We start from the raw sequence: 14406 nt of genomic DNA, 5'->3' as shown, positions 1-14406 counted from the left end.
TTGGTGGAATTTGAATTTATACTTTCATAATACGAAAATATGCAGTGTACATGTTGCTGCACGTCAGGCATATTCCCAAAATGTGTTTTGTTCCCCGAGTTTCATTTTCTGAAGTGCCGGGAAATTCTACGCCAGTGTATAAAACCATAACCATTCAAAAGATTTGTAAGTTTTACAGTTCCGCGGAAAAGTATGCTCTCACTTAATACGGAAAAAGTGTATTTTCACCCAGGAGGAAGTGTACTTTTAACTGGGAATTCCGGGAAAAATCCGGGAATTTTTTCTCGTCGTCCATGTGTACAGCACCTTTTTTAGATTGAAGTCAGCTGATATGTATCCGTACTTAAAAGAAATCCCTCTAACAAAGGAATCATCTTCAGCAGAGGTCAGGTATCCAAGTATACCATATTTCATCAAAATTAGAGATAAAGTTAGTAAACTTCCTATAGATGTTTGACTTTTTGGTACATCAGAGCACCATTTAAATAATTTGACAATTCAGAGGCTTCCTTTACCAGGATACAGATTAGCTGGCTGTTTTTCAAGAAGTTATTTGCAGAGTGGGGGAGTGGCCATGTATGCAAATAAATAAATAAATAAACAGTATTCCATTTGATTATGTAGACGTATCACACCATTGCAGTGAACAGGTATTTGATTGTTGTGCACGGGCAGTTGAATTTAGTGAAACTAAACTTCTGATTATTGTTGTTTATAGGTCCCCTAACTCCGACTTCAGAGCATTTCTGCTCAAGCTAGAGAGGGTTCTTGGTTCACTTTATAGGAAGTACCAAAAATTAGTTATATGTGGTGACTTTAATATTAATTTTTTTTATATGATTGTGCCAGAGAAAGAATGTTGGAAGACCTCTTCAATTCATATGATCTGATGCAGATTGTATATTTTCCAGCAAGGGTGCAAGGGAACAGTAGGACAGCCATAGACAATAGTTTTATTGATTCTTCATTACTAGATGGGCCTTCTGTTAGTAAAAGAGTGAATGGCCTTTCAGATCATGATGCACAAATTTTAATACTAAAAGGTTTTTGTACTCAAGTAAATGTTATATATAATTACAAACTATGTAGAAAAGCTAATCCACTGGCAATAGTGTGTTTTTTAAAGCTCATTAAAGAATAAGAGTGCCAGGATGTTTATAGTGCTGATAACACAGATGACAAATATAATGCTTTCCTTAACACTTTTCTCATTCTCTTTGATATTTGCTTTCCATTGGAACATTCTAAACAGGATACTAGGAGTAAAAGACAATCTGGGTAGCTGACTAGTGGGATAAGGATATCACGTAGAACAAAGTGGGAAATATATCAAAGTGTTAGAAGTAGTCACAATCAAGCTACAGTAGTCCATTACAAACAGTATTGTAATGCGCTTAAAAATGTTATTAGGAAGTTAAAGAGAATAGCTAATTCACGGAATAAAATTAAAACTATATGGTCAGTCATGAAGGAAGTGTCTGATCAGCATCACAAGGTCAATGATACAAAGTCAGGTTGTAGTAAAAATAGTTCTGTTACTGATAATTCAGATATCTGTACAGTATTTAACAATCACTTTCTGAGCCTTGCTGGCGAATTAAGTAAACACTTAGTTTCTACAGGGAGTTATATAACTCTCTTGAAAAATGTCTTTCTGAGATTGATGTCTGAAATACTCCTCTGTGATAACTGACAAGGGGGAGATTGAGTCAATAATTAAATCACTGAAGACTAAGGACTCTCATGGATATGATGGAGTGCCTATCAGAATATTAAAGTACTGTGCTGCACATGGTAGCCCTGTACTTAGCCATATTGGTAATTTTTCCTTTAAGAGTGATCAGTTTCCCGAACGATTAAAGTACTCAGTAGTAAACCCATTTTATAAAAAGGGAGAAAAGGATAATGTAGACAAATTTAGACCTGTTTCTATGCTATCAGTGTTTGCTTAAATTATTGAAGAGGCTGTCCACAGAAAAATGTTTGTGCTACCATATCGGCTGTAATGTCTTTTTTAGGGAAAGCTTCAAGCCATCTTGAAAATCGATCCACGACCATAGGCAGTAGTTGTAGCCTTCTGATACTGGGGGGGAGCCCCACAGTATTAGTATGAACATGTTCAAAGTGTTGATTTGTAGGCAGAAATGTGCCCTTGACATGCCAAGCTATCTCATTTTTCTGGCACTCCATGCAGTTTCTTACAAATTTCTTACAGTTTGCATCAATTCGTGGCCAAACAAAATTCTGTTTGATTAATTTCACTGTGCCCTGGACCCCAGGATGAGCCAGATTCTGAATTGATGCAATTGCTTGTGATCGAAATTGGTGAGGTATGAATGGTCATAGTTTTGTGCCAGACACGTCACTGTACAATACAACATTTGTTTCTGGTAGAATCATGCATTGTAGCATCAATCCTGCTGGGTTATCCAATAACGAGCATAGCTCATTATTATGCTGCTGGGATTGAGCTAGGACCTCACAATCAGTCGCAGTGGTTATAGCTTCAAAACATTAGTGTGTAACTGCTGACACTTTTGATTTTCCTTGCACGTAGAGAGAGAGAGAGAGAGAGAGAGAGAGAGAGAGAGAGAGAGAGAGAGTGTGTGTGTGTGTGTGTGTGTGTGTGTGTGTGTGTTAAACTGGCTAATCTAGTCCAAATGTTGAAGTTGTCTCGGAGATGCTCCTTGCACGTAGAGAGTGTGTGTGTGTGTGTGTGTGTGTGTGTGTGTGTGTGTGTGTGTGTGTGTTAAACTGGCTAATATAGTCCAAATGTTGAAGTTGTCTCGGAGATGCTTTCTCTGGTTTCATATTGAAAGCATATGTCAGTAGTATACTGTCCATGGATATGGTAAAGTGTTGATCTTCTAATGAGTGCTGGAACTTACTAATCATGGCATACGGACTGTACAGTTCTTGATTGTAAGTTCTCCCACATTGCTGTGACGGTGACGGCTTACGACTGAAGAATGTGAGTGCCTGCCTACTATGTTTCACTTGTTGCTGAAATATGATGCCAGCTAATGCCTTTACCATGAACACAAGTGAGGCGTGTGATACTGGTTGAGCTAATTGTGTAGCCTCAGATATTGCTGTTTTTACAGCTTGGAAAGCAGTATCCGTTTTCCATTCAGAAGTTCATTCAGTGGGGCTGTTGTTAGTGCATGGTTGCATATAAATTGATGATAGAAATTACTGATGCCGAGAAATCAACATAGCTCCCTAATTGTAACAGGAGGGGAATACTTGACTATGGCTTCCACTTTGTCTTTAGGAGTCTGGATGCCATAGTCGTTGATTCTGGGGAAACTGAGCCTCTTTTGCCCCAAGGGTACACTTTTCAAGAACCAGGTCTTGCATATGTAAACAATCAATATCTTGTTTAAACTTACTAGATGTTCTGCTTCTGATGCAAATATCACTAAAATGTCATCTATGTTGACATAACAGAAAATCAAGATCTCTTGTGACTTCGACCATAAAGCGTTGAAATGTCGGTGCCACATTACACAGTCCGAAAGGCATTCTTGCCAACTCAAAAAGATCGAAGGGCATTGTTACAGCCATTTTGTGTATGTCTTCAGGTGCAACAGGAACTTGATAGTATGCTTCCACTGTGTCAGTAGTAGAGAATATTGTCTTACTGTGTATGTTAAAGGGAAAACCTTTTATGTGTGTGGCAATGAATACCAGTCAGGAGCGGTTCTTGCATTGAGTTGGCAGTTATCACCACAGGGGCAACCACCCTTTATTCTCCTTTGGCACCACACGCAAATGGGCTGCCCAACTGCTACCAGAAGCTCAACAGATGTCTTGTGTCAGCTTGCTACAGAATTCCTGCTTCACGAGTTTTAATTTTTCCGCCGAGGATGTGTGTAGACTGGTGGTCCTGGTATGGTAAGGATATGGTGTTGTGTGGTGCGCCAGGGTGTGCGGTTGTTTTGTGATCTTGGGGGAACTTTTGTAACATGTGTATGTGTGGAGAATCTCCCGAAATCTCCAGAAATCGTGTGTAGTGTTGTCTGAGTGAAACAGCATACATTTCCTCGGCTGTCCAGATTAGTAGTAGAATCTGTCAGCTGCTGATGTCTTTGGTTGGGGACCAGGTTGTAAGAAAATAAGAAATCAGCTCCCAGAATAGGCTGCGACACATCTGCAACTGTAAACTGCTATTCGAATCTGATACGTAATCTGAGATTAAGTATTAGTGTCATGCATCCATATGTCCTGATCTTGGAGTCATTGGTGGTGAATAGGCAGTAATTATCGCAGAATAGGCAATAATTATTGCAGTTGTGACATGGTAATTTGGTTGTCGGGTACAATGACACTTCCAGCCCTTTGTCTACCACATAATGTACTTTTTGTCACAGTCCGTGGTGAGAAGGTGGCATCTGCTATCGCCAGGAGAAGCTGCTGCAGCTATTATTCCTCTGTGCCATGTTCCCATTTGCATGGTGCCATACAGTTCCAATCATCACTGCCGAACTTCTTATGGTAGCAGCAGATATTTGGCATGCCAGGTGATCGATTGTGGTTTCCCGATAATCATTGATGTAGCCCACGACGAGTATGTGTCGTTTGCGCTGTAGTGATTTGTATAGCCAGTTCAGCTAACTGCGCCTGCAGGGATGAGAGGGTCACTACCGGCACTCTATCTTGTTGTGAAACTAATGTTGACACACTTGTAGATGGATACATTTCCACTAACCTGTTTGCTGTCTATGCCAGCGTGTTCAAGTCATTGACGCAAACCATTAAAATTTTTTGAGTGTCAGAAGGTAGGCATGACAACAAGATGTTTCGTAGTATGTCGGCACTGACTATTACTCGCCAGCGTATGTAGACGATGCAGAAGCTGAGATTGAGTGCGAATGCCGAATTCTAACATTTGTAGAAGTTTTTCCAATCGCTTCACCTCTGATTGGGATAGGCATATCACTGATGTATTTTTGATAGACGCATATTGTTCAATGTTTGGTGGTGCAGAGAGGATGCCTTGCACTTCTGCAGCTACATCTTCATTTAGTGCTGTGCCGACATAGCTGTATTTGGTTTCATCTGATGATATCTGTGCTATCACAAACTGGCTTTCCAGTTGTGCTAACTGTAATGCAGTGTTGTGCTGCCAGAACAGTGGGGGTTTGATAAAGATTTTGCTGAGCCCACTGCTTGCAGCTGGTTCTGCATTTATTGTTGAGTCGGTTATTTCAAGTGTGAAAACAAATGTGATGCAGATGATAGAAGAAACTAGCCTGTGTGCTGCGATGCGATATGGTGCGACGAGCCGGCATGGTTGTACCGACATAATACTGTGTTGGTGTTAACCAAAATATGTGGTTAACATTAGAGAGAGTTATTGATTTATTGACAGATGGATAGAAATAAATAAATAAAATAAATATTAGATTAATACTCACACATACAGGTACATCTGATTAGGGAATAGGAATAAGTACATGAAGAATGGAATACTAAACTAGTTGAAAATCAATTAATGACACAACACACAGAATTGTACATATCACGGTGTGTTTATGCTCACTGCAACTGTGTTTATTGTTGTGGTGTGAAGCTCTACAGGACTTACACTGAGTTCCCTAAACATTGTTAACACCTGCTTAATAGTGTATAGTCCAGCTTTGGAATGCAGTACAGCAGCAGTTGTACACAGTATGTATTGGAAAAGTCCTTGGTAGGTGTCCATGGGTATGTGGCACCAGATTGTTAGGCTTAGGACATGCAGTTTCAGTAAATGGTGGGCCAGTGGTATGTGGATGCAGGGCTGGAACTCCGATAGTGTCCCTGTGTGTTACGTCTAGTTCAGATCATGTGACTTTGGCAGCAAAGACATTGTGATTTCACATATGTATTCCTCAAACCACTGTTGCACGGTTCTGGCCTTGTGACAAGTACAGTTACCCTGCTTGGAAGATGATAACCCTGTCGGAGAAGACATCAAACAGCTGTCATAATGCCTTTGATTACTATCAGAATCTCATGGAATCCTAGGTGAACGTTCCTCCTCCCCCCCCCCTCCCCCTCATCCGCACCCCCATAGCATCTTAGTGCCCTGCCCCTCCCCTCTGCCTGTGTTCATGGTGCAGTGCATGCTTCAAACAGTCATATCTGGTGTTACAAGAAACATCATTTAATGATGCGAGATGTTTCCATTGATCCATGGCCGAAACTTGATCATTCCATGCCCACTGTAATCATAATTGACAAAGTCATTGGGTCGACTTGTGAACAGGTCAGGGTTACCTGCTGCAGAGTACTATATTTAGCTATATGTACTTAATTGTATGCTCAGAAACACTTGAGCCTGCACCAGTATTGTACTCTGTTGTTGGATCTGCCAGAGATTGCTTCCTGACCTGTGTTACAGAGCGAGCAAGCTTCCGATCCCCACATTCTGTGTTACATGGAGGTGTGTGTGTGTGTTTGTGTGTGTGTGTGTGTGTGTGTGTGTGTGTGTGTGTGTGTGTGTGTCATATTGACAGTCAGCTAAGAATCACGACGACTGCCACTGCAAAAATCTATTTCAATAGAGCATCCAAGTAAACCTCTGATTCTATAAAGAATCAAACTTCTATGTATAAAACTGTTACATACTTCTGCTAACTTTACTAAAGTGTTTAATACCTGACTTTAAGCATGCAGACAAGAAAAAGCTTAGAAAGGGTTCAGAATTTTGCTTAAAGGTTGTTAGTTGTCACTAAATGTTCTCATTATGAAACACTGGATGAATATAGTCTGAGTATTCCATCATTTGTTGGGAGTGCATCCAGGATATTATTAACTCTTGTACTGATATTTTAGCTGATAGCCTTTCAGCCATTTTCAAGGTGAAGGGCTTACAAAATTTTTAATACATTTAGCACTGTGAAGTGCACACGTGTCAAAAATAACACTGTTAATAACGAGCATAAGTCATAGATAAAACTTTACACTTCTAAGAATAAAAACAAAGCAAGCGCAGAATCAGCAAATCCACAGTGTTTACAAAGTATTTGCATGATTGTTATGGATGGCGTGTGTGGGAATGACAGGCAATGAAGAACAAGAAAAGATTTCCCTTGAGAGTGCAGATGTGAAATGAGGGTTTCCATGATTTGTTGAGCTGGGAACCCTCATCTAAGTCGGGCAGATTATCTGCTAATTGTTGCTCCACAGTTGCCTTGACCATTGAATATTCATAGGATGAGGCAGTGACCAACATCTTAACTTCCCTTTAATCCATGGATTGGCTAGTTGGAAATAGAATGTTCAGCAACTGCAGATTTGTTGGACTATAGTAGACAAATGTATCCCTGATGTTCAGTGGAATGTTTTTAATATGGTGTGTATTGTTTGTCCTATGTACCTTTTACCACTCCCACAAGGAATTTTGTATATATGCAACTTTTATAAAAGATGATCATCCTTCACATATCCCAGAATAGCTGCTGTCTTAGATAGTGACACAAAGATCACATCCCTTTAATTCTTCTCCATTCATCTTGCAGTTTTTGAAGAGATATTTCCCACATATGGTAGAAATGCTGTAGGCCTCACTTCTTTGTTCTTGCCCTCCTTATGAATGGTCTGGCACTTTCACTTGCAGAGCTCTCATGGGTTGATGTTTTGTATATCCATTTGCAGGGAATATTTCATTTAAGTGTACCATTTCACTCAGTAGGCTAACAATGTCTGCCACTGCATGAGCCCTGTTTACTAAAGTTTTAAGTACACTGATAGTTTGCGAAGGATGGTGGCAGCTAGAGACATGCAAGTATAAATTCGTATATGTGGGCTTATGGTAGATGCATTGCTCTAAAAACCCATATCCCCCCCCCCCCCCCCACACTGAACTAATACGTCCAGAATCAGTAGACATCACTGCTGTGAATGGAGTTTAAATGTTCAAGAAACTGGATCAGGTTACCCTCACCATGGAGCTGAGCTATGAATGTGTTGTACACATATTTTCAGATCACTGTTAGTTTTAAAACTGAAGAGTGGAGTGTTTTTTCTTCAAAATCCTCCATGAATAACTCTTGTCACCTTGGGTGACAGAAGACTGCCTATGTCAACTCCATCAGTGTGTTCAAAATATTGGTTATCAAATAAAATGTAGTTGGAGGTTAGCACATGACTAAATAATGCCGTTGTGTCTTCTTCAAACTTGCTGCAATTCAGTGACAGAGTGTCAACAGTAGGTAGTTTTGTGAACAGGTAAACAATGTCAAAGCTGACCACGAAATCATAGCAGTTAAGTTTCAAAGTGTTTAACCTACTGATAAAATCTGGTGAATTATGGAAATTTTGTTCACATAGACCTACCAAAGGTCTCAACAACGAGGCTAAATATTTGAGTAGCTAATATATTCGCAGAAGATTCTGAAGAAAAAGGATTCCACTCTTCAGTTTTAACTTGTCGATGACACATTCATAGTTTGACCCCATGGTGAGGACAACTTAATCCAGTTTCTTGAACATCTAAACTCCATTCATGAAAATATCAAACTTATAATGGAATAGGAAACAAATGGCTGTCTATGTTAGTTCAGAAAAAGAGAGAGAGGTTTTTAGGACATGGTGTCTACCGTAAGCCCACCCATACTGATTTATACTTGCACACCTCTAGCTGCCACCCTCTTTCACGGACTATGAGTGTATTTAAAACTTAAGTACACAGGGTTCATGTAGTATCAGATGCTGGTAGCCTACTGAGTGAAATGGTACACTTGGAACAAATATTTCCTACAAATGGATATACAAAATGTCAAATTAAGAGAGCTCTGCAAGTGAAAGCATCAGGCCATTGAGAAGAGGTGCAAGAACAAAGAGATGTGAGTACTACAGCCTTTATAACATATGTGGGAAATATTTCTTCAAAAATTGCAAGAATAATGAAGAAGAATAAAGTGGATGTGACGTTAGTTTCACCAGCCAAGATAACAGCTCATCTGTGATGTTTGAAGGATGATCTTCTTTTACAAAAGGTGCATACAAACAATATTCCTTGTGCATGTGGTAAAAGGTACACAGGACAAACAATACACTCTGTAATGTAATGTACCACTGAACATTAGGGATAGATTCCCATACTACGGTTCAGCAAATATGCCATGGCTGAACATTTTATTTCCGCTGGTCATTCAATGGATTAAGGGAAAGTTAAGATGCTGGCCACAGCCTCATAGTAATGGTACTCAATGGTCATGGAAACTGTGGAAATACAATTAGCAGACAATCTGCTCAACTGTGACGAGGGCTTCCAGCTCGACCAATCTTGGAAACCACTCATTTTACATATGCACTTCAGGGGAAATACTTTTCTTGTCCTTCATTGCCTGGCATTCCAGCACATGCCATACATAATAATCAACCAAATACTTTGCAAGCACTAAGGATTTGCTGACTCTGCTTGCTTGGTTTGATTCTTAGAGGTGTAAAGTTCTATCTGTGCCTGACACACATTACTATCGGTGTCATCTTACACACAATCATGTTCGTTCCACAGTGTGAAGTGCTTTAGAAATCTCATAAACTCAGTGTAAAGTGAATGAGAAAACAGTTTGATTATCTTGAAATGAAACTGCTACAAATACATAGAAACAAAAAATTTGAGCATTTAACTGATGTTTGCTCAGACTGGAGAAAAATTAGTGCTACTGTCAGTAGGAATGGATGATATTTAACATAACTCTTAAAACAATACTGTTACTATGTCATACCTATTAAGCAAATGATATGTTCTACAACAGACACTATTAAATTGTGGAATTCACCAACAGAAAACAGTGTTTTCACCTTGTTTTTGGATACAATGAGAAAACTTCTTTACAATGCTTCTCTTCATGGCATTAGAAATGACCATTGTCACTGTAATAGACATCCCAGAGTTCCATCTTGTAATATTCTGTTACACATACAGATAGCTCTGTGCAGTGGGGATGTCACTCAGGGGCTGGAACATATTTGTTGCTTCAGTAAAAGTTAATAGGTCTGCACTACAGAGTCCTTAATTGCTGCACTGTGCAGGCCGTATCAACACTGAAGCCATGACACATGTACAGCTCCAAGTTTGTTGTAAGATTTTAACTGCATTCCTGTACTCGCATATTATGCAAATGTGATATACTGTAAAAAAGTGAGTTCTAGAAATTTCACATTAAAATTTGTGTAGCTGTGTATTGTTGACAATGAATAAAAATGTAGTTATCTTTGGAGATATTTTTCTGTAAGAGACCAAAGTAACAAAATTGCATGGTGCAATATTTACGGTCAAGCAGTATGCTTCTGAATGACAGTGGAGTAACTTCAGAAAACATCTGGAGTAAAGGCATTTAATAACCTAATTTCAGCAATTCAATTACTGTCAGGTTTACCTAACTACAAAATATGAAAATTCATAATGATTTCCTCAGGTGAACTATTTTGCTGGTTTCAGGGTATTTCATGGACTACGTGGAACCTACTAAATAATTAATGGGTATTTCGGATCTTTTGCTTGGTTGGAACTGAAACATTGTAACATATAACTCATAATTAACAGTTTATCTGATCATTAACAGTCAGTATTTGAATACTACAAAATCCCTGTTACAATACAGTTAAAATTGGAGATTACCTATAGTCCTGAATCTTACTGGCAGATTAAATCTATGTGCCGGACAAGGACCTTTGCTTTTCGCAGGCAAATGCTCTGAGGGTGGATAGGTCGTGCTTGGATGGCTCAATTGGTAGAGCACTTCTCCACAAAAGCAAAGGCTGCAGGCTTGAGTCTTGGTCTGGCACACAGTTGAAATATGCCACAAACTGTTACAGAGTGAAAATTCATTCTGGATATATGCAGTTTGTTATACTGGCATGTGAGTGACCTTCAGAAATGAAAACACTAGGTTTGCCCAAAGGATGTTTAATTATACCTCCAATGTTGTCAATATACATAAACAATATAGTCAAAATACATAAACAATATATTAGATAGGATCACCAACATTGTGAAATTTTTTCACTGGCGATGCTGTCATCTGCAGAAAAGTATCATCATCAAATGGTCTTATGGAAATGCTGGAAGACGTGGACAAAATTTCCACTTCATGTAATGAATGGCAAATCTCTTTCAATGCGAATAGATGTAAGATAATGACTATAATAAACAGAGAACCCGGCAGTATTTCATTACAAGATTTGTGGTCAACATCTTGAGTAGGTCACATAATATAAGTATTTAGTGGAAATCTAAGAGGGTTGTATGACATGGGATGATCACTTAATATTCAGTATTAGGGAAAACGAATAAAAGACTTTGATGTGTTTGAAGAGTTCTGGGAAACTGTAGTGCATCTGTATTGGAAATCAAGTGCAGGAAGCTAATATAATTAATATTGGAGTATTGTTTCAGTGTTTGAAGTCCTTATTTAGTTTATATGACAATACGTATGGAGCAACTTTCCAGATGACTGCTTGAATTCTGTAAGGTCAGTGTAGCCCATACAAAAGTATAACACAGATGTTCTGGGAATGTAGATAGATAGGGATCGTTAGATGAAAGTTCTTACAAAACCGAAATGGGGAAATTTAAAGAGCCTCTATCTAAAGAGGGCTGTGCAACAATTCTGCTACCTGAATCATATATCTTTTATACTGATTACAAGAATAAGGAAAGGGAGATTAGGGCACCTACTGAGACACATAGACAATAATTTTTCCATCACTCTACACACAGATGGAATAGGACAGAAATTGGATAATGTTGGTATGAAGTGCCCTCTGCCAGTTACTATGCAGTAGCTTGTTGAGTATATATGTAGATGGAGATGTAATGTGAGGTATTGTGTTCTTGTCAGTGAAATGTGCCATTCTTGATACAGCAGTTTTCATGTTCATTCATGGATATGTCTTTAAAGATTTAACCAAGGTGTAAATCTGTAGCTACTGTATGTTCGTGTCATTTCAGTTTCATGAAATGGATCGCACGTGTGTTGGCATTATGGCCCATTACCATGGAATAACGTGGGAAGAAATGTGGTCATCACTGAGTAAGTGGCCTTATGACTACAATACTTCCACTTATCTTCTCCTTCTTGCAAAGAAGAAACGTGGTTCTCCTGTAAGGTTATCTCGTCCGACATACCGTGTTAAGGTAAAGAATATCAACATTTAGTATTTTAATGACTGATTATCTATCTAATTTTAGTTTCCCTTATGTATACAGGATAATGAAAGTTGATTAAGTATTTGATAAAATGAATCAATTTATACACGTTCTTTTGACAGTATACAGCACATTTTCTGTTGTAACTGTGTGTGTGTGTGTGTGTGTGTGTGTGTGTGTGTGTGTGTATAATGCTTTATTGAAGATGGTCTGAAAGCAATCACTTTCTGACATATCTTTCAAAATGAAAATAAATTAGCACCTGTGCGGAGATGAATGACGGGTGGTACGTTGACAGAAAATGGCATTAGCTTTCAAACGTAATTTAATTACTTTATGGTAATTGTTTTTAAGTTTTTATGTACTTCTGGCATCTTGAAGCACCGAGTTCCAGAAATTAAGAAAACAAACTAGATTGCCAAATAATTTTTATGTGGAAAAAGTACTTCATATATTACCTGTCAAAAAAATGGTATATAATTTCCCAATGTCACTGTCACAAATCTGTTAGCATCTGCTGTTTTCTGCATTGCTAACATGGTAAGAAAGGAATTAATTTCATCATGTTGTTGAAGTTAACTAGAAAGCTAATAAGAGAGTTAATTTTTGTGTGCAATGTTTCTACATAACTTATTAAAGAGCTACTTTTCCTGAATTTTCACAAAATCCAAGTTAATTAGACTTCTGCTGTAGATTATAATATGAATATATTTTTTTAAAGTTACAATACTTTTGGTATCTCAAGACACACAGATCAGATTTCATTCTCTCTTTCACCATGTTAAACATGTGGCTTTATAATTTTTTTTTTCCCCCTATGCAGGGTTGTGACGATAGACTTCAAGGAATGGAAGATTCACCTGTCAGAATTCCAAAAACAGCAAATGCGAGGCTGAAAGAGACATATGTGGTTGTTGCAAACGAAGAGAGAACAACTGAGAAGTTGACAGCAAAATGTAAGACTTCAGGGTATACTTTTTAATTAAGCATAAATATAGCAAAACAGTAAACTGGAAAAATCTAGTCATGTTAAATAACATAACAAGGATTACTTTTGAATACATTATGGGAGTGACAGTGATCAATGTGTTACAAATATTTACTATTAAAAACAGTTTTGATCACGATTTATTTATTAAGGTGACCGGTTTTGACCACTACTGTGGTCATCTTCAGACCATTGAGTAGGAACCTCTTTCTGCTGAAGAAAGAGGTTCCTACTCAATGGTCTGAAGATGACAACAGTAGTGGTCGAAACCGGTCACCTTAATAAATAAATCGTGATCAAAACTGTTTTTAATAGTAAATATACATAACAAGAAAGTTAAAATTCTTCAGTAGTACTGTCAGCTGGGACAATGTTCCTTCTGTTGGAGAATGTATTATCCATCAAAGTGAACTGAAGACCTGGGCGGGTAGGCAGCACTGTCTTGTTTGATTGATTGGGAAGCAGGAATGAGGGGTAAAATAGTGTACGAACCAATATTGTAAGTGGAATGATATCACACTGCTGTATGTCTGTATGTCATTGCCCTGGATAGTGAAACAATTAAACATGGGCTCACACTTTTCTTTGATAATACTTCTCGGACACTATGACTTTGTCAGCATTTATTTACAGTATAATATATATGAACTCGTACATTGTCTAAATAAACCCCTGGCCACATATTATTTAGTTTTATTTACATTTTATGGCCTTCATTGGACACTGTAGCCAACTTTATACAAAGAATTTTCCAATTTTCTGTCAGCCCAGTACTTCTTCATTCTGTTGGATCGTATCGTTCTTTCTTCATTGGAAATCACCCTTCCTATTGTCTGTTTGTTGATTCTCCTTCGCAGTCTGGTTTGTTTGTCTGTGAGTTTCCTGGTTTTGTCAGTTTTGTTTCTTAGGTCTTCCAATGTAATCTGTAGCTCATCCATATCTTCCTTGATTTCTGTAATCCAGTAGATGTTGCACCTACTATTCCACAATTTTTCTATTATTCTCCTGATGATCCTGTTCTCTGGTGTTCTGATTAGATGTCCGAAAAATGAAATGCATTTATTCCTGATTGTACCCATTACCGGTTCTATTTCCTTGTAGACTGTTTCTTTTATAGCTACTCTCCAGTGTCTATTTTCCTGGTGCAATTTGTTGATGGACTTTCTGATGATTCTTCTCTCTATTTTGAATATTTTTTCTATTTGTGCAGTGATAGTTGTTTTGAAGATGGTTTCACTTACGTATGTTATTTCTGGTTGAGTGACTGTTT

At 38.2% G+C, this 14406-nt stretch overlaps 1 protein-coding gene across 1 annotated transcript in view; it reads left to right on the top strand.

Moving 5' to 3' along the window:
* The window catches only part of LOC126145824 (maternal embryonic leucine zipper kinase-like), a 393633-nt gene that overhangs the window by 75081 nt on the left and 304146 nt on the right, over positions 1 to 14406 (top strand). Inside the window, exons 7-8 of the mRNA XM_049915586.1 lie at positions 11951 to 12136; positions 12972 to 13104. Coding sequence (XP_049771543.1) covers positions 11951 to 12136; positions 12972 to 13104 — 319 coding nt within the window. The remainder of the gene's footprint in view (positions 1 to 11950; positions 12137 to 12971; positions 13105 to 14406) is intronic.

The sequence above is a fragment of the Schistocerca cancellata genome, chromosome 1 (assembly GCF_023864275.1).
Source record: "Schistocerca cancellata isolate TAMUIC-IGC-003103 chromosome 1, iqSchCanc2.1, whole genome shotgun sequence".
Taxonomy (NCBI): domain Eukaryota; kingdom Metazoa; phylum Arthropoda; class Insecta; order Orthoptera; family Acrididae; genus Schistocerca; species Schistocerca cancellata.
The sequence above is the reverse complement of the archived record's forward strand: the minus strand, read 5'-3'. Positions and strand labels throughout refer to the sequence as shown.